This window comes from Fukomys damarensis, unplaced genomic scaffold (genome assembly GCF_012274545.1).
Source record: "Fukomys damarensis isolate Sample0158 unplaced genomic scaffold, DMR_v1.0_HiC HiC_scaffold_19, whole genome shotgun sequence".
In the NCBI taxonomy this organism is placed as follows: domain Eukaryota; kingdom Metazoa; phylum Chordata; class Mammalia; order Rodentia; family Bathyergidae; genus Fukomys; species Fukomys damarensis.
Window position 1 is genome coordinate 62,477,450 of NW_022900931.1, and position 19,947 is coordinate 62,497,396.

General features: G+C 51.5%; 1 protein-coding gene across 1 annotated transcript in view; it reads right to left on the minus strand.

Annotated features, from left to right (window-relative positions):
* Window positions 1–19,533, minus strand: part of Opa3 (outer mitochondrial membrane lipid metabolism regulator OPA3) — a 34,412-nt gene extending 14,879 nt beyond the window's left edge. The window contains exon 1 of the mRNA XM_010614647.1: window positions 19,288–19,533. Coding sequence (XP_010612949.1) covers window positions 19,288–19,429 — 142 coding nt within the window. The 5' untranslated portion in view covers window positions 19,430–19,533. The remainder of the gene's footprint in view (window positions 1–19,287) is intronic.
* Window positions 19,534–19,947: the final 414 nt, after the last annotated feature.

Consider the following 19,947-nt stretch of genomic DNA (forward strand, 5'->3'; position numbering starts at 1 on the left):
CCGCAGCCCGTCCCAGGCGGCGCGCTGCTCTTCCTCCTTATGGCGCTGCTGCAACTGGTGGCGCCAGTACTCCAGCACCAGGCAGCCTCCGCCCACGACGAAGATGGTGGCTTCGCCCAGCAGCTCGGCGCCCAGCTCGGCGGCCGCCTCCTCGTTGAGCGGTTTGATGACCGTGCCCCGGAAGCCCATGATGCGCATCTTGGTCCGCATCTCCACCCAGTGGTACACTGCGGGGAAGACAGGGGTCAGGGCGCTCTCCCGGAAGCCCCAGCCAGCCCCGCCCCCCGCTGGGTCCCTGGCGGCCCCGCCCGCCCCGCCGTGGGCTGTGTCATTTTGACCTGCGCTCGCCTGGCCCAGGGAAGGTGGCGTCACTCAGCGGCGGTGACTCCAGAGCTTTATTTAATGTGGAGACACAGGCTTACTATGTAGCGCAGGCTGTCCTAGAACTCCAGATCCTTCTGCTTTAGTCTCCCCACTGCGGGGATTACAGGAGTGAGAGAGCGTTCACCGCTTTCCAGGCCACTTTCTGAAAGCGTCGGAGAGAGAAAAACCCTTCTCCCCAGACTGGCACAGCCCAAGGAGCTCCCAAGGAGCACCGAGACGGGAAAGCACAAAAAGATTCAGGGCCGGAAGCGTCGCCCTCTGCTCCTCCTTTAAGTCACCATGCAGCCCAACCAGGAGGACCCCCCTCACCTGGCACTGTCGCCCCACCCACTTCCCAGGAGAGAGACCAACTTCTGGGCTTTCCTTATTTTCCCAGACGCAGAGTTGCAATGGCAGATCAGGGACCTCCAGACTCCAAAAGAGCACAGCTGAGATGTGGACGTGGCTGCCGTGCTCTTTGCAAGTCAGGTAGCTCCAGCCCCTGAAAGCGGAGCCATGCTGTCTCCACTGAGGCCAGGCAAGCAGGTGGAGGGGTCCTGAGCTGAGGCTGCTGCAAAACGACGCACTCCTTGGCCAGCTGGGTATTCAGAGGGAGGTCCTCAGCCCCAGAGCCTACAGAACCAAGGTGGGATTGATGCTGACACTGCCGTTCCGGGAAGTAATCCACATGCATCCAAGGGAACAGGAAATGAAGGGCCCACGCGCTCTGGAGCTTCGTCCCCAACTCATGTGACATTTTTTTTCCTTTTTCTTTTAAGAAATAGTCTCACTGTGTTGCAGGGGCTGGTCTCCAACTCCTGGGCTCTGGCAATCTTTCTGCTTCAGCCTCCTGAGTAGCTGGAACAACACCTGGCTTTCACTTTTACTTCTGATGTTTAATAATTATTCATGAAAATGTATAACATTTTACGGTTTAAATTGGGCACTGGTCCTAATTTTAAAATTAACTCAATCCAGATGAAAATACTTTAGCATTCTGAATTTACAAGGTAAATTTCTGCACACAGACTGGCTGCTGCTGTACAATTCACTGGACGGCAGTCCGTGAGGACCAAGGGAAAGTGGGACATTTCCAATTATAAAAGAAAAACTTGTTCTCTATTTTGCTTTGGTTTGGTTTAGTTTGGTTTTTTGAGACATGGTCTCACTATGTAGCCCAGGCTGGCCTGGAACTCGAAGTGATGCTCTTGTCTCAGCCTCCACAGTGCTAGGATTACAGGTGTGCACCACCATGTCTGACTTGAGCTTGTAGTTTTTTATTTCATTTTGTAAACTGGACATTGGTAGGCCCCAAATCACTGGAGTCTGTGGATTGCAACTGATTCAAAGGAAGGCTAAAGCAGCTGTTTGAAAAAGCCAATACTCATAACCACGACCGTATCCCTTAGGACAACTTAAACTTATGAAGAAAAGTTTCACTGCCAACTTGGAAATGTACTAGACAGAGGCTGTGCACAGTTCTAAGGTCCTCACAGCGGAGGGGAGACAGGAGTGACTGACAACTCCCGGGTGTGAGTCTGCCCTGCTGGTCAGTCTCTGCTGCAGTCACTATTTCAGCTGGTGGTCGCTTGGGCCCTGATGTTGTGGGGTCTCGGGGGTCCAGGTCGTGGGGACACCCCCCACCCCGAGGTTTCAGTCTCAGGCCAAGCTGGCATTCACCTGGAGCAATGACAGCCCACCCTGAGCTGCTTCTGCTGAGCAAAGAGGTCAGCATCTGCTCGGTCCTGTGCTGACCCGGTAGAGGCCTGGAGCTGGGCATAGAACTCTCACCCTGCTTCTGGTCAGGAGCACCCCATGTGGCGAAGCGAGGCAGTGCTGAGCCCGGTTGGGCTTGAGGAGGTGAGCAGCTCTCAGCCTACTGCCCCGGCAGTGGGTAAAGCTTCTGAGGAAGGGTGGGCTTCAGCCCCACCCACCACCTCCGGCACTCGCTCTCCATCCGCCACAGGACCACCTGGCACAGAGGCCCTGGCCAGATGCCAGTGTCATGCCCTTCAATGTGCTGGCCTCCTGAACCGTGAGCCAAGTAAATTTCTGCTCGGCGTAAATCATCCAGTGTGCAGTTTTTGGGTGGTTTTACTTTTTGAGTCAAGGCCTCACTATAGTCCCAGCTAGCTTTCAATCTGTTATGAAACTCAGGCCATCCTTGAATTAGACTTTTCTGCCTCAGCCTCCTGAGTGCTGGGATTACAGGCACGTACTACTACACCGGGCTGTCGTGGAGCTCTGTTAAAGGAATACAAAAACAGACGAAGATAATCCCAGTAGCTGATACCTCACACTGAAGGTCCAAATCTGAATCCAGCTCTGTCCCCCAACCTGCTCGTCCAGGTGGGCCCACCCGCCCCCAGGCATCCCCTGCCCCCAAGTTCTCTCAGCAACATCTGGTCCATTCTGCCTATTGAACATCTCTCTAAACATCCTTTCCACTGTCCTGGTAACGATTCTGTCCCAGCTCTGACCAGTGTCCCATCCCTGGCTTCAGAAAGAGGACCACGACCTGCACGTGCCCTTCATTCAGGGACGCTGGCTCCCCATAACCTGTCTGCAGTCTGTCTCCCCCATACTGTGAGACCCAAGGTGGCAGGGCCCAGAGCTGTCCTGGGCACTGCTGTGTCCCCGGCACTGAGCAGCACAAGGTCAGGCACATCGATGAAGATCACTGCATGGCCGCTTAAAGCATAAATGGGTCCCCATCCCAGCCCCACCCCCTGCAAGTGTCCTCCATACTCAGAAGAGCTGGCTGAAAGATTAAAATACAAAACCAAACTGTTTGCTACTAATAGTAACAAAACAAAGTACTGAAAGTCTGAAATGTCAGGTCCCCGCGCCCTTGCCCTCGCCAGGGCCCCAGTTCCACCTCTGCTCCCGGGTGTACTCTGGGGCACAGGAAGGAACCCCGCAGCTCCCCCACGAGTGGGCGGCCCGATGCCCCTCCCACGTTATCGGGTTTGACCACGCAGGCTATGTGCTGCCCACACGGAGGTCCCAGCCCGCAGTGCACAGGATGAGTCAGAAAAGTAAATAAATACCACAGGCCACAGGAAACCACGCCAGGGCAGCGAGAATGCGCTCCGCGGGCCTGGAGTCCTTTCCGACGCGCACGCTCGTCTTCCCGCTATCGTCTCAATCTTTCCAGCCACAGACTTGGCTAAATTCGCTCACTGTTTCCCTTGTTAGTAAAGTATAACTTAAACTGCGGGTTTCCTTTCACCAGGGCCTCGAGCCTGGAGCCTGCTCGGCAAGGGCCGCCCTGTGAGCCGCACAGCAGCCAGGGAGGGAGGGAGCCGGGCCGACCGCGGGATCTGCCCCTCTCCTCGGCGGCCACTCTGAGGTCTCGGTGGCACATCGCTGGTACTGGGTGTCTGCTGCCGTGTTTTCTGCGCCCTGCTCCCTTTCAGCACCGAGCACAGCTTCCGTCCTGGGCAGGAGCCGCGGGGGCACCCAGTCCCTGCACAACGGTGACATCGAAGAGTGACAAGCTTTCCCGGTTCCTGGAGGGCAGGGAAGCGGGCCAGCTGCTGGCAGGATGGGGCCCACGGGGTCCTGTCCTCACACAGGTCCAGCTGGAGCTCATCTGTGAGTCTGAGGGCGCCAGCTCACAGGTCCTTCCCAGCTGTGGTTCTTCCCGCATAGGGAACAGAGCTCAGTCCCTGTCTTCCGGCTGTTCCACTGCCTCCCAGGACAGGGCCACAGGGCCCAGGGGCTGCAGTTATGAGGGGTGTGTGTGTGTGTGTGTGTGTGTGTGTGTGTGTGTTTTATTTTTTAGCACCCCCCCCCAGTACTGAGGATTGAACCCAGGGCCTTCACACCGAACTACATCCCCAATTGTTTTAATTTTTTATTTTTTAAGTCACCCAGGCTGAGCTCAACCTTGCAATCCTCCTGCCTCAGCCTCCCAGATTCTGGGATAGGAGGTGTGCACCACTACACCTGGCAACTAATATTAATCCTTTCAAAGAATCATCATTTTATTTTATTGCTTTCCTCTACTTCTACATACCTGCGCACGCCTACTTATCCTCCAAGGATGCAGGTGTTTCTTTCTTCGGGAAGTTCTCCCTGGCTTCCCCACCAGATCAGATGCCCCTTTAGGGTCCTTCAGCCCTTAGGGCTGCCACATTCCTGCCCTATCCAATCTTGGGCATCACCGGTGACAGCTCTGCCTCCCCGGGGGCTGTCAGTCTACCTCCCACTTCATACCTAAATTCCCCTCTGCCCGGACGCCCTCCTCCGAGTCCTCCACTTTGTCTCAATGAATCTAGATCTCAGCTGCACCGTTTCTTTCCCCAAAGCTGTCCTGGAGCTCTAGGCTGGGTCAGACCCGTCCACAAAGTTCCCTAAGCTCCCTGGGCTTCCGTCATCATGACACTGCTTTGGTCTGGCTTTAACAGATTTTTAAATAGAGGGCCAGAGCCTTCCTGTTTCTAAAATGGTCATAGAAATATGAGGTATGCCCTGCGCCTGTCTTGCAAGTGCAAGGTCCTGAGTTCGATTCCCAGTACCAAAAATAAATAAGTAAATAAATAAATCTGAGGTATGCTTTTAAAAGAAACTGTCTGTAACAGTAAAACAATGTGAATGTAGCTGAGCTGTTGCGTCTGCTTGCATGTCCCGAATCAACTCAAAACATCTGCCTTTTATAGTCATTTTGACTTGGGGGAGGGGAGAGCCGGAAGTCACACACACCCACCGGGCCAGACTGGTAAATGTGGCAGGCGAGGACACCTGCCTCTTGTTTGGAGGGCACTTGGCAGCAGCACTCATTCTATTTTTTAATCACACCTTATAAAGACAGTGACAAAGCCAGGCCGGGTGATGCAGGCTGAGGCAGGAGGACTGCTGTGCATCTGAGGCCAGCCTGGACCACATGACGAGTTCGAGGCCAGCCTGCACTACAAAGCAGAACTCCGTCTCAAAAAAAAAGGCAATGACAAAAGAGGGCTTCCAGAACTGCCTCAGAAAGTGGCAAAGACCATGGGATAAGTATGTTGGGGGCGGGGATTCATGGCAAGTCTCTTGCTGTAATAAGTATTTTAAACTTAAACACTCACCATGTATTTTGTTCACACCACATCTGTCTCAGGTAGTCTTAGCAGCCAAAAGGCCACTTTCACTCTTTTAAAGACCCTTGAGGCCTCTGGCAAATCCTCCCTGCTCCACAGGCGACTCCCTGTGGGCATCTGGAGGCCAGACCACTCCGCCAGGGAAGCTTCTGGAAGGGCCTATTCAGGACCCAGTGCCAAGAAGCCATTCAAAAAATGTTTATGAACTAATCGCTCATTTTTCCTTCAGCCTCAAAGATGCTATATTCACTGCTATTACAAGTATCCAAATTTTGTCAAGATACTTTACTTTTTTTGAGACAGTATCCCACTATATAGCCCAGGTTGGCTTTGAACCCACTATGTAGACAGCCCAAGCTGGCCTCAAACTCACAGCGATCCTCCTGCCTCAGCCTTCTCAGTGCTGGGATACAGGCGTGAGCCACCACACCAGGCCCCAAAACATTCTTGATTGTTACTATTTTTATACCTTTACTGTTCGCTGTTTATCCTTCTTCTGAAAGCAATGTAACTACAGCTCTGCAGGAGATAAACACAGAGGTTCAGGCAGTGCAACAAATGTCTCGGGGACACCCCCCCAGAGTTCATGGGATCCATGAACCCCCATCCTATCTTGGATTCTCCCCTTCATAATGCCTGTTCTCTTTTTACTTACTAATGCCTGTTTATTACCACCATGCCTAATCAATCTGTTCCAAAGATTTCCCACAAACAGGATTGCAACCCTTTCACAGGCAGTTGATGAAAATTAATTTTTGGTTATTACTGAATGCTGGGATATGGGTATTCTCTATTTTTTTCTTATCTGTATTTTTTAATGTCTAGAATGAATATGGATCACTTTCTCTTTTTATAAATAAGAACCAAAGGAAAAGTACAAATCTTTGAGCCTGGCTTGGTGGCACATGCCCCCAGCACTCAAGAGGCTGAGGCAAAAGAATCACTGAGTCTGAGGCCAGCCTGGCCAATATAATGAATTCAAGGCCAGCCTAAAATACATAGAGAGACGCTATCTTAAACAAAACAAATCTGCAGATCTTGGAACCATAATTCCAATTATAAACCAAGATGGTGGTGCACACCTGTGATCCCAGCACTCAGGAGGCTGAGGCAAGAGGACTGCCTCGAGTTCAAAGCCAGCCTGGACAATATAGAGAGACCCTGTCTTCAAAAAAAAAAAAGCATGATTTCAATTATACGAATTAGTCATCTTTTTCTTTTTCCAAGAAAGCAAGCTGTGACTCTGTGGAATGATTCAAATGCAAGAGGAACTTCCCCTCCAACCATTTGGTTTAAAGGCGCTTCCTTCTTAAATGAGGTCAGGGACCCACTCTGCACTCAGCCATCCAGGGGGGACCCCTGAGGAGCCAGCCCCCAGTACTGGAAGGTCACATGAGGAGGTCACAAGTAACCTGTGGGGCCAGAAGCACGGTAAGAGGTGTGAGCTGCGAGTAGGCAGCCCACTGGGTTGTGGCCCCATAGCGAGGTCACCACGGCAAATGTCGGACCCCGGGGTGTGTGCATCGCTCCTGGGGCGCTGTGCTGCTGCAGACCGGGTGCATCCCAGCCCTGAGAACCCCCTGGGCGGACCCTGCCAGCAGCCAGGGAAATGGGGTGCAATGCCTGCTGCTGCAGCCGCTCTGCAAGGCACATTCCCAAGAACAGGGCACAAAATAGGATAAACAGTATACTACCATTTAGGTGCATTAAACATAGCCACATCCAAAGCGCCTGCCTATTCAGAAAACACCTCCCAAAGATAGCTGAAGGTGGAATTTGGCAGCTCCCTCTCCAACCCCGGACCTCCAACCTTCCTCCTATACCCCTGAACCTGGTGGACCATGGCCTCAGGGCCTTTGCACGACCTGTGCTTTCGGCCTGCAACCTTCTCCTCCACACCTGCTCACTTTCCTCCAGGCTCTACTGGAGTATTCATCTCCTCAGAGAGTCCCTGCACCCAGCCAAACACGGCACACACCTCCCTGCTGCCCTGAATCCTCTTACTCCGTGTGTTTCCTTGGTCCTTGCTACCACCTAATACATCACATGTTACTTTCTTCCTTATGCTCTGCCTCTTGTCAGCAGAGTCCTAACTCAGTATTCACTATTTCTATCAACAGGGAAAAGAAGGAAGACAGGTAGGAAGGCAGATGAGCAGCCAGGGCTGAGAAAGAACTTTTCACCACTTTCCCTTTTATATCACACCACTTGGGCTTGCTCCCAGCGCATCATTACTGGTCTTAGAAATCAATAACAGTAACAATCAGAGCTCCAGAAAGGCCTCTCAATTCTGACATTAAATAAAGGTCAAAGAAGCAATCAAGGGGGCCAGGGATTTAGTTCAGTGGTTCCACCACCTGCCTCATAAGTTCAAGGTCTGAAGTTCGATCCCCAGTACAAAAAAAAAAAAACCAAAAAACCAGCTACAAGTACCTCAAAAGTACCATGTGAACATATGTTAGACATGAAGTTCCTACTGTTTGACTCCACATACAGGAAGTTTAACAATAGGCAAAGCTAAAAAATAGGAGGGTAGAGCTGGGCGTGGTGGTGCACACCTGTAATCCCAGCACTTGGGAGGCTGAGGCAGGAGGATTGCTGTGAGTTCGAGACCAGCCTGGGCTACATAGTGAGTTCCAGGTCAGTCTCAACTACATAGTGAGACTCTGTCTCAAAAAAAAACAAAACAGAGCAAAAAAAAGAAATATCGAGGGACGTCAGGGTGAGGGCAGTGTGTGCACTTGTCCCACTTGGTAATGGCACACTGTACATCTGTGCCTTGCCAGACAGAGACGAGATGGTGTCGCAGTAAAGAAAACACATACAAAAGTCTGACAGGATTAGACCCTCCACGGTGAATGGAGGCAGCAGAGGCACTGGGACTCGTTTTCTCCCTCAGGCTACTTCCTCGTTCAGACAACCAGGATAATCATAAACTCCCTAATGAGATGGTTAGGATCATTTGTCCAGATAATGGACAGAATATTAAAAGAAAGCTGTTATTATCGGTTAATAAATTACCCAGGGTAAACAGAGCTCCCGAGCCAGTCCAGCCCTGACTGCCCTTCCCGGATGTGTTCTGTTCTCAGAGTGTGAACAGAGCTGTGGCCACCGCAGCAGGGTGGGAGCCTTTCTCTGCACAGCTGGCCTCCTCTCCTCTGTCCACCACAGATGACTCCACTGGCCCCCCGCCGGCCGGTGTCTGGAGGAGTCCCATCCCCAAAAGAGAGGCTCAGAAGGCGCTGACCACACCCCGCCAGCCAATTAGAGCACTGCATTCCCTGGGCCACAGTGATTGGTGGAGGGACGGGAGGGGGGCACGGAGCCAGCCCAGCCCACTGAGGATGAGCCTGGGGATCAGGCCGAACGGCTGGGCGCCCCTCTGTGCCCCCTCTGTGCCCCGGACAGTTGCTAAGCAGGTAACTAACGCCCTCAAAAGTGAGTGTGAGCAGGGAGTGTCTTCTGTTGGGTTGGCCACTGAATTAGTCATGCCTCTGAAAACAGTTCCTGTGTGCAGCAGACACTAAATGCAGTTCTACCCAGTGAGTAATTACACAGGCTCCTCAAACAGGGAAGCGTAGCCACACCCTAGAGATTAATTCCACCTCCCCTTCCTGCCCAGACGTGAGAGGAACCGGCTAACCCTGGCGCTAAGTGTTTAGTGTGCTCTGGAGCTACTGCGTACTTTTTCAGTCGATGGTAGATGAACATTTGTTATCTGTATGGCTCCTGAGAACCCCACGGCAAGATCCGAAACAACTCGGCACCTCCTTCCCTCCTTGGCAAAATGGGATCTTATGTCCTGGTGTGCAGGGCTGTTGCTCATTGCAGGGGTGTGCGTGACCTGAAACCCTCCCGTGGGGGACTCAGTGCAAGACTTGCGGGACTGGGGCGCAGGGGAGCCCTAGAGCACCAAGGTTAAGCTGCAAACGGGCCAAGCCTGGGATCCCGGCACAGCTACCCCACGGCGACCTGCTCAAGGGATGTGGTGGGAACGGGAACGACTCATGGGGTGTACGTGAGGACCTGACATGACAGAGCCTTAGCGCTCCTGACTGCTCACCCTCTGCGGTCACACGCACTCCGCCCACCCGCCTCCCACGGTGCAGGGCTCCTCTGTGCAGCCTGGTCCCCGCTCCCCGACTCAGCGACCTCTGGAAAAGGAGTGTCCACCTTGAGTCCCTTTCACCTGCCCCCCTTTCCTCTCCTGGGAAGTATAAAAGCACCGTGCTGAGAGTTCCGGCAGCTCTTTGGAGGTCATGATAGCTGCCTGGACACACAACGGCAGAAACGGACTCTCCTGGTCCAAGATGACACCACTGAGCCGCCAAAGCCACCACAGACCTGCCTTCCTCAGGGCTTACTGTAAAGCCAACAAGAGGTCTGGCTTGAGATTGCCTTAAGATTTACTGGCTGGGCTTCCAATCAACCAGACGGCACAACACACAGCCCAGGGTCAACTCTACAGAAGGCCTCTAGCGCCTCCCTGCGGGCGTCTCAACCCCAGTGAAGAACCGGGGTCTGCGGGCCAACACGGGCGCCCTCTGCTGTCCACTCGGAGTATTGCTTCTAGCCCAGGCAAGCGGATTCTCGGATCTCAGGTGCAAGTCTCTATCGCCTGCAGATTTAACAGTGTGCACGTGAGCAAATTTCAACCAGATCCTCTGCATAATGGAAGGTGGGCCTGGAAAACGGGCGGCACACTTCTACTTCTGCCTTAGAGCTCTGGCAGCTGTGACAGCCATAATCACACCAAGCACTTCCAAATGCTTTTAACAATGTCTGTCCATCCCTGCCCCCTCAGACAGGGTCTCCCTAGGCAGTCTAGGCCGACCATGAGCTCTCCATCCTCCTGCCTCAGCCTCCCCAGTCTTGGGATTACAGGTGTGCACCACCAAGCCTGGGAAAAAATATTTTGTATGTGAACATCTGGTAGGGGGCGTGAATAAATACAATTTTAAATTTTATTTTAAAAATACTGTTAATGGGGTTTTTTCTCCTCCCAGTACTGAGGATTGAACCACCCAGAGCCTTTGTACTGAGCTACTTCCTAGCCACCCTCCCCGCTTTTTTTTTTTAGACCGGATCTCACTAGGTCACTAAATTCCCCCAAATGGACTTGAATTTGCAATCCTCCTGCCTGAGCCTCCCAGAGCGCTGACTGGTACTACAGGTGGCATGTGCAACCATGCCCGGCTTTGTGTATGTTTTAAATGCTCATAACACAGCCATACATATGTTAGCACTTTAGACAACTGCTAGTTACATATGTATATGTAAATGTACCAAGACGGAAAGAGGAGAATGCTCAAAATGTTTCCTTTGTAGGAGAGCATGATAAAAATGTTTGGAGGTCACCAAAAGCAGCAGGCCTGTGACATAACAACTGATGTGACACTCAGGAGATTATAAAATAGACTTTGGAGAAGCGAATTTCAAACACTAGCACTCGTGAGCATCCATTCTGGAGATTGTTAAAAATAAATACTTCAGCGGGCCTGGTGGTTCACTGCCTGTAATCCCAGCACTCAGGAGGCTGAGGCAGGAGGATTACTTGAGTTCTAGGCCAGCCTGGGCTACACAGTGAGTTCAAAGCCAGCCTGAACTACATAGCAAGACCCTGTTTAATTAAACAAACAAACAACTCCAGCGCTTCCCCAGGTCGTTCCCAAGTCCATGCCTGAAGGTGGCACTCCGGGCACCCAGGGAGCACTGCACAAGGCCACCTCTTCCTTCAGATCAGCCACCTTTCGGCTCTTCACCCTCTTAGCAGCTGTGTTTCATCAGGAGTTTAGATTTTCGGCTTTACACAGCTGGGGATGGAACCCAGGCCTTGTATATGCTGAGCGTGCACTGTACAAGGGGGACGCACCCAGCCCTAGCCTTTTTACCGACCCTGGAACACAACTGTTGTATCTACCATTCCTAGAAGTTCCTTTAGGCTCTTTTTCTAACTTCCGGCAGTTTATTTTTATTGTGTTTTATGATGCCTCTCTTTTATCCTTTTAACATATCAACTAGCGTATGTATTTAGGTCCACATCCGGCTAATTCCGCTGGGCGGGGACCTGCATGTTCCTGCTCCACTGACCCTCACTGGCGGAGCCCGCTACCGGGCCTGGCAGGCTGAAGGGGTCTCCAAGGCTTGGGCATGGAGGGCACTGCTCGGGGCACAACAGACCCGGGTTCCTTCTCAGCCTGCTCTTTGCAAAGTATAATTCCAGCTTTGAGCCCACAGAGGAACAGTCAGTGCCAGAAATTCCAAGAGACTCTGAGCTCCACCTGAGCTAAGGCTGTGCCTCTCAGCGCAGGGTTTCTAGCGAGACCTGGAGGTCGAAGGCGCCTCCTGCACAGCTTCTTTGTGGTGTGTGTGCGTGTGTGTGTTTGTGCGCGCGCATGCACGTGTGTGTTACTGGAGAGTGAACCTACGGCATCCTCACAGCACTATATCCCCAGCCATTTTTTTTACTGTTTTGAGACAGACTCTCATTATATATTTTAGGCTGGGCTTGAACTCACTGTTTAGCCCAGGATGGCCTCAAACCCCCAGAGATTCTTCTGCCTCAGCCCTCAGTGCACTGGGATTATAGGTGTCTGCCACCACACCCAGCCTTAATTTTTATTTCGAGACAAGAGTCTCACTAAGTCAATAAATTGCCCAGGCTGGGCGCGATCTTGTGATCCTCCTGATTCACTGTCGCGAGCCGCGACGTCAGGATCCTGCCAGCAGGTCCTAAACCTGAAAGGATAAGGACAGAGAGACGGGAGGCACCTTTCTTCTCATGTTCCTTGCTTGCTTTATTTCAGAACCACTTCCTTTTATACTCTCCAGCTGCACGGGAGCGAGGGCTGCACGGGAGTGAGAGTACCGCCCACAAATTCCAGAGGGAAACAATAACCACCATTATGGGTTACATCTGCTACCAGCTGAACTCGCCCGTGGCTATGGGCGAGAGCACATCCGTGCCGGCGAGGTGACTCAAAGTTCAATCATGGTTAGGCCTGTGTCAAGGCTCACCATAATGGCTCGCCATACTTCACCTTCTCGGAGTGCCGGGGTTACAGGTGTGCACCACCTCACCCAGCTAAATAGTCTTTAGTGTGGAGCCCTCACACTGAACCCTGGTGACTTTATGAAAGAGGGACAATGGGCAGGGGATTTAGCTCAGTGGTGCCACCACCTGCCTCGAAAGCTCAAGATGAGGTCCTGAGTTCTAACCCCAGTACCGAAATTAATTAATTAATTAAAAAGAGGGACAGAGACCAGATACACAAAACACAAGCACCTCTGCTATGTGATGTCCTGGGACCCACCAGTTAGAGGCCACCACCAGAACCAAGCCAAGGCAATAAACGCTGCCTCAACTTCCAGAACTGAGCTAAAGAAACCACTCTTCTTTATAAAGTTATCCAGCCTCAGCTATGGCATTACAGTGCTAATACAGAAGCGAGCATCTTTGGGGACCACTATTCCGCCTACCACGTGTAGTAAATTAGAAAAATGACTATTATATGTAGCAGACGTCCCTGCCCAGTACCAGTGGGCTGTGTGTGGCACATGCTTCCTGCCTTCCCTAATTCGGCTATGCTGTTTTATAATCAGGAGTCAGACCTAAGGCCTGCGTGACTCACACAGACATGTCAGCCAGCAGAGTCGGGCCAGCGTCACACTCCTTCGCTAACGGCTGTCACGGAGGCCTAAGTCCTGGTCTGTGGAGTGGCAGGGCCCTGCTGAGTTATGTGCAGCTGAGGTCAGCGTGACTCCAATTAAAATCCTGTCCCCTGAATTATCGCTTCTCACTGACCTTGTGGGTTGCTTGCTAATTGCACCTGGTGCCAGTATCAGTTTCTTCTGTCCTAACAAGATAAGCAGTGCCGACTTCCTGACACCCCTGCCTGGCGCCATCATGCCAGGTGCTCGCAGTAATTCACTAGATGACTTCAAGGCACACCCTGCTCCCTATTCCTTCCCATGATCGTATTCAAGAGGTAATGGGTGTGCTTGGGGGCCTTTGTCATTGCTGTCATCAGCAGCACTGACCAGGGCCCGAGTCAGCTCCTACACTCTTGAGTCTCATTTGTGTCTATTCTTGAACTCACCTTGTACTGTGGTGGCTCACAGGAGGCCAGGACCCACAGCAGAGGTCCTGATAACGTCCCCTTCCCTGCTCCTTACAATTATACGCCAAAGGAACAAGCAGAAATGAACCAGTACTTCCCCACAGGTTCCCTGGAAGCATCAGAGCTACTTCACAAGAACAGCCCCACCTACCTGGCATCACCAGTCCCTTTATCTTTTCCTCTGTCAGGAATTCTTTGTTTAAAAGACCTTTGTTAGGGCTGGGGGTGTTGCTCAGCGATAAGAGTGTTTGCCTAGCGTGCGGTGCATGAGGCCCTGGCTTCCATCCCCAGCGCTGCAAAAAATAAAAACAAGAAGGTCTTTGCCACTGCAGGCACAGTGCATGATCAGTGACTTCTCCTTGCATTTCCTGCCCTGAGACCACGCAGCCACTTACCCAGGCAGTCCCAGGAGACCGGTGGGCCTGCCCTGTTGAGACAGGAGAACTTCAGCCACAGGCAGCTCCTGGGTGTGCCACTCAGCCCAGGAGACTAGACCTGGGAGGATGCACAGCTGCCACTGCACTCCTAGAAATTCCAAGTCCATGATCACACTGGCCGGGGGCACCACCAAAGGGCAGTGTGAAGCCCGTAATATTATGACGAAGATGTAAATACAGTGGCCACTGCATCCAGTGACTAGTGTTGCCTCCAAAGCACCCAAACTGAGGGCAATCTTTCTGGCTCTACTTTCCACACACACTTACTGCTTCTTTACTACCAAGAGGAAAAGGAGGGGTTCTTTTTCTAGTTAATATTTTAACAAAGGGATCTGACTCTCCACCAGCAATGACAGAACAGCCAGGTGTGGTGCGATGATCGAAGCACTACAGGGTGAGGCAGGAGGATCAGGGTAAATTCGAGGCCAGCCTAGGACACACAGTGAGTTCAAGGCCAGCCTGGACTACACTGCAAGACCCTGTCTCAAAAAACAAAACAAAAACAAATGACGGAACAGACACCAGAGCCCCGCAGGCTCTCTGTGTCATCTGGGGGTGTTCCTGTCAAAGACGTGGGACATGAATCCAAAGCATCCCAGGGGGATGCGCTCAGAAGCCTCCAGGCTGTGGGACATCTTTGTGAGGTCAACCTCACAAAGAACAAGAAAGGGCGGGAATACTGTTCCACAGCAGGGTCAGCAAGCCTTTTCTTTTTCTATTTTTATTTATTTATTTATTTATTTATTTATTTATTTATTTGTAACGGGGATCAAACTCGGGTCCTTGTGCTTGAGAGAGGCGGTGGAACCACTGAGCTAAATCCCCGTCCCAGCAAGCCTTTCCTGTAAAGGGCCAGAGGGTAAATAGTTTATATTTCGTGGGTGAAGGAGTCCGGGAAATATCAGAGTACGCCACGCTGGTGCGCTGGTCCCTTTAAGCTCGCCCTCATTCTCCTCCAATGTGATGAAGGCAGATTCTCCAGACAGAGCCCAGCTCCCAGGAAAACCCTCCCAGAAAATTGTTCTCTCTGAGATGATCAACACCCATGGGAGAAAGGCGATTTCTACACCCGGTCCAGACAGCATCCCATCTCTCCACTCGCAGCCCAGCCCGCTCTCTAGGGTCACGTACTCTAGCGAGGCTGCCTACATCTCGCCTCTTCCGCACTGGGCTCAGGGGCTCACTTTCATTCCTGCAATGCCCAGTGCACCGTAACACACCCACCGACGGCCTGACTGACTCACTGAATGCATGGGACCCAGGGCCTTGAACATGCTAAGCATACGCTCTACCACTCAGAAGCTCCCGACCAGCTACCAGATCAGTCTTACACTATTAACTTCTATTAGCTACCTCAGGGCGACCATACGCAAGCTTACACACAAGGCTGTGTTACCACCAAACTTGATTCACAAACTCAGGCAGTGGACTGCACGGCCAAGCCGTGCTGTACATTAGAGGATAGTGAAATGGCATGATAATCGTAGCGCCAGATCCCTGAGCAGACCCCGGATTCCTCACCATGATCACCTGCTGACAAGGTCATTCGGGGACAACCAGAACGCTTCCCAGGAGAAAAAGGCTGAAAAATGTAGGAGTGAAGTCATGTAACCCTCAACTTACATCCAAAGAGCTGTGAGGAAAAGAGCGTGAGTGCACGCGCGCGCGCGCGCACACACACACACACACACACACACACACACACGAGCCAGAGCAGAAACAGCATAGCTGCTGAAGGTGAACACCCGACAAGCCAGGAAGTCACGGTGCATAAGCAACAACTCTATTACTCTTTCCACTTCTCTGAAGCATTAAAACTTTAAGAAGTTGGGTGAAATATCCCAGAAGCTGACCCTCCTCCCCACTCACGTCCTGCCTGGACCTCAGGAGGGGCCTCCACCCTGCGGCCGCCCTCACCCCACAAGGCCAAGGGCTCCAGGCTGGTGTAGCCTGGTGGTACAGCACTTGCCTGGCATGTGCAAGGCCTTTGGTTCCACCCCAGGTTAGGGAAACAACACAGACGACATATTATGTATACAGACTTACTATATATAATATTTCATTATTGAATACTTATATTTTACATATATGTTACTTTAGTGGAGGTGGGGATACCATCGAGGGCTTCAAACATGCTAGTCTAGCAGTCTAGTCCCGAGCTATAACCCTGGCCCCTGTATTTTATATTTCATCTATCTAATTAAATATAGATTATTTATTCATCAAGTTATATATTTATGTAATATATAAATATGTGCTATTTCTATAATATAACTCAGACTCTGTTCCCCTGCTGCATGAATCCCCCAGGAGTCCGGTCCAGCTCAGAGCCAGGCCAAAGCATCAGCAGCGGCCCACAGGTAAGGGGCCAGCTACCCGCTCCCATCACCCCCACTTCCCATACTGCAGGCACTCTTAGCCCTGAGCCTCCCCCGGTGCAGATCCGGCTAGAATGTTCCCTACTCCAGGTACCGACACTTCCTATTCCCTCACCTCGTACCTAAAGTTACAGCCTTTTCCAAACACACTTCTGCACTCTCCCCGCCGCTCCAGGACTGGGAATCAAACCCAGGGCCTTTGTACAGAGCTGCACTCCCGGTGCTTTTCTCTGTATTTTAAGACAGGGTCTCACTAAGTCACTAACAGTGTCCAGGCAATGTTGTCCAGGCAGAGCTCAAACTTGGGATCCTCTGGCCTCAGCTTCCCACAGTGCTGGGATTACCGATGTGCTCCACCTCAGCTTCCCGATGATTTTTTCCCAGAGCAATTACCACTATCTAATGTAGTTCACAGTCTCTTTTTCTTCTTTAAAGTTCATATTCTAACTACTGATTTCATTTTTTGTCTCGTTTCCCCTACCAGAATGTAAGGCCCTAGCTGGGTGTGGCGACACAGGCCTGTAATCCTAGCACTCAGGAAGCTGAGGCAGGAGGATCACAGCGAGTCTCAGGCCAGCCTGGCCTACAGCAAATTCAAGGCCAGCCTGAACTACATAGTGAGAATATCTCAAAGGAAAAAAAAAAGTCCTGGGGATGAGAGTAAGATTTTTCTTTTTTCTTTTTTTTTGCCTTTTCCTTTTCCTCTTTGTTATATCCATAACATTTACACCTCAGCTATGACTGTACCAAGCAATGATTAACATTCTATGCCCACTTAATCCTTATAATAGCACAGTATTATTTATAGTATAAATGCATACATAGTATATACAAAATGGGAATACTAGGAGTAACCCCCCCCATAATTATAATTTGTGAAGATTCAATGTCATAAAGACAGGTCCAAAGTAAGTGCCCAATAAATGGTATTATATAATATCCCTGATACAGAAGTGGAATGTGAGGCTCAGAGAGATTAAGTGACCAGCCCAAAGTCACCAGCCTGAGAAGGGGTGGGGCAAGGATTCGAACACACCTCTGTGTGGCTCCATAAACCATCCATCTTCTTCTAAACCAGAGTGTTAGCCAGGGATGGTGGCGTATGCCTGTGATCTCAAGCACTTGGCAGGCTGAGGCAGGAGGATCACCACAAACCCAAGGCCACACTGGGCTCCATATTGAGATCAAGGCCAACCTTTTTGAGATCCTATCTCAAAAAAAAAAAAAAAAGTGAATGAAAGATAAACCACAGTGTTTGAAGAAGGATAGGAAACAGACAGTTCTGTGAGTTCAGAGTGTAAGTCCCCCTGGCACAGCCATGTGTGACCTCAGCATTTTTCTTCTGCCCCCAAAGCCTCAGTTCTTCCTCCTGTAAACTGGAGGACGTCATTCCCTCTTCCTGACATGGAGACAAAATGGTTGTGAAAGTGGCTAGGTGTGGTGGTGCATGTCTGTACTCCCAGTACGCAGGAGGCTGAGGCAGAAGGATCATCGAAAGTCTAAGGCCAGCCTACTAAGTCCCAATTCCTAGTGAGTCCCAGTCTCCAAAAACAAACAAACAAATGATTGTAAATATAATGACATAACTGACACAAAGCACTCTGGATACCAGGAAACCTAACATTTTCCCACTGGAAGATCTGTACCCTGGCGGAGGTCTCACCAAGCAAAAAAGAGCAGAAATTTTCAAGCATATAGGGAGAGAAAAGTCTCCTCTTAACCATCTGACCTCTGCACACGCCCCTCCCCCTGCCTTAACACTGTCCTTGCCCGTGTGGTCTGGCGAGATTCTTCTCACCCTTTGGGTCCCAGTGTAGATATCTCCTTTGCCAGGACTGCACTCCATACCTGGTCTTGTGTCCCAACTCACTCCATCTAGGTTATCACTTTGGGAGATGAGTCTGGCCCCACTGGACTGCGAGCTCTTTGAGGGCACAGTCTGGGACCGGCTTGGACCCTGCTGTCACAAGCATTGTCAGCACAAGATCTGGCACAGAACACGTGTTCATAAAACACAAGCTAAATGAAGTCATGGGTAGATCCATAGCAGTACCCTCACCCAACAAGTTATAGGACTTTTATGCTTCACCGGTCTACAGCACGTAGACCATCTTTTTTAACATATTGTGAGCATTTACTATGGCCTTCAAATCCAGCTCGGGCGGCTCCCCTCAGGCAGCTTCCTGACTCCAAACCCTGTATGGCCTGGGTCCTCTGAACTCGCACTCCCATCGGCCTGACCACTCCGGGTTGACGCTGCCGGGTCAGGAGTGCATCCCCTAGAGCGTAGCAGAAACCTCACAGTCTGTCTAACGGACGGTGTACGAATATCCACTCTGGTGTGTATTCCCCTTTTGCTCGATCCTAAATCCGCCCTCGGACTCCAGACTTCCGTCCCTACTTCGTCCCAATCTAGGCCTAATGCCCAGAGTCAAACCAAGACACACCGATTTTCTAAACGCCCTTCACTCCCTAAGACAGCAGGGAAACTTAAGGCACTAGGTGAGATTAGGGGAGCTAAACCGACTAAGGATGGCTTGGCAAAGTCCAGTTCGGCTACTCTCCCGTCCCGCCCCTAGTTCCTCCTCTCAGTCCCGGAGAGCCCCGCCTAAATTGCTCTTTTCCGAGATGATTGGTTTGACAGGACGTCAGTCTCCACAAACTCTCTTCTTCTATTGGCTGGTATTCCAAACTCGCACGGTGACACCCTGCCCCACCCCTTACCCTCTGCCCGTCCGTACTATTGGGTTACCAGTATGTCCCTCTTCCAGGGCCCCTCCCTGTTGGCTACAGGACTTTGCCGGTTCGAGCTGTGATTGGCCGTAGAGAGATGTCCATCCCCGGAGCAACAACCTGAGAGGGGTTGGAGACTCAAAAGGTTGGAGGGACGTGGGGTCAGACTCACGCTGTGCTGGCGGAAGACATATATAGGTCTTGAAGAACTCGCTTCGGCGGGCAGCCTCCTTAATGCGGTTGGCAAGCGGCTTGCTGACCTGCCGGATGCCGAGGTATAGCAGCTTCGCCATAGGGAACGCGCCCACCACCATCTTGGCGGTCGCACGGGGCACGCGCAACCTTGCTGACGGGGCGGGGCGCCTCCAACCTAACCTCCCCACTCCTCCCGCCCTCCCTGGACGTGCGTGCTGACGTACGTGCGTACGCACGCTCAGGGGTAACTGTAGGGGCGCACCCTGATGTCACTACGTCTGCGCTGACGCGTCGACGTCTGTTTGATGAATATGCAAATATATACAACGGAAGTGAGGCAGTCAGAGGCGGCGCGGTTAAACGGCTGCACGCGGGAGCGTGGATGGAGTCCAGACCCTGCGACGATGATGTCACCACGCCCTTGCGTGATGTCATGTCGCGCACTGAGCATCTCCGACCAAAGGAGTCTCTTAATTAGTCCTAATTAGATCTAATGAGTCCCAAATACACTACTACCCCCATCCCACCCCAGCAGGTTAGTGCTCTTGCTGGGAGTAAGAGGAAATCGATTGCATAGTCCAGATTTAGAATTGCACTTCCTTATTTACTCGCTGTGTGCCATTTGACTAGTGGCTTA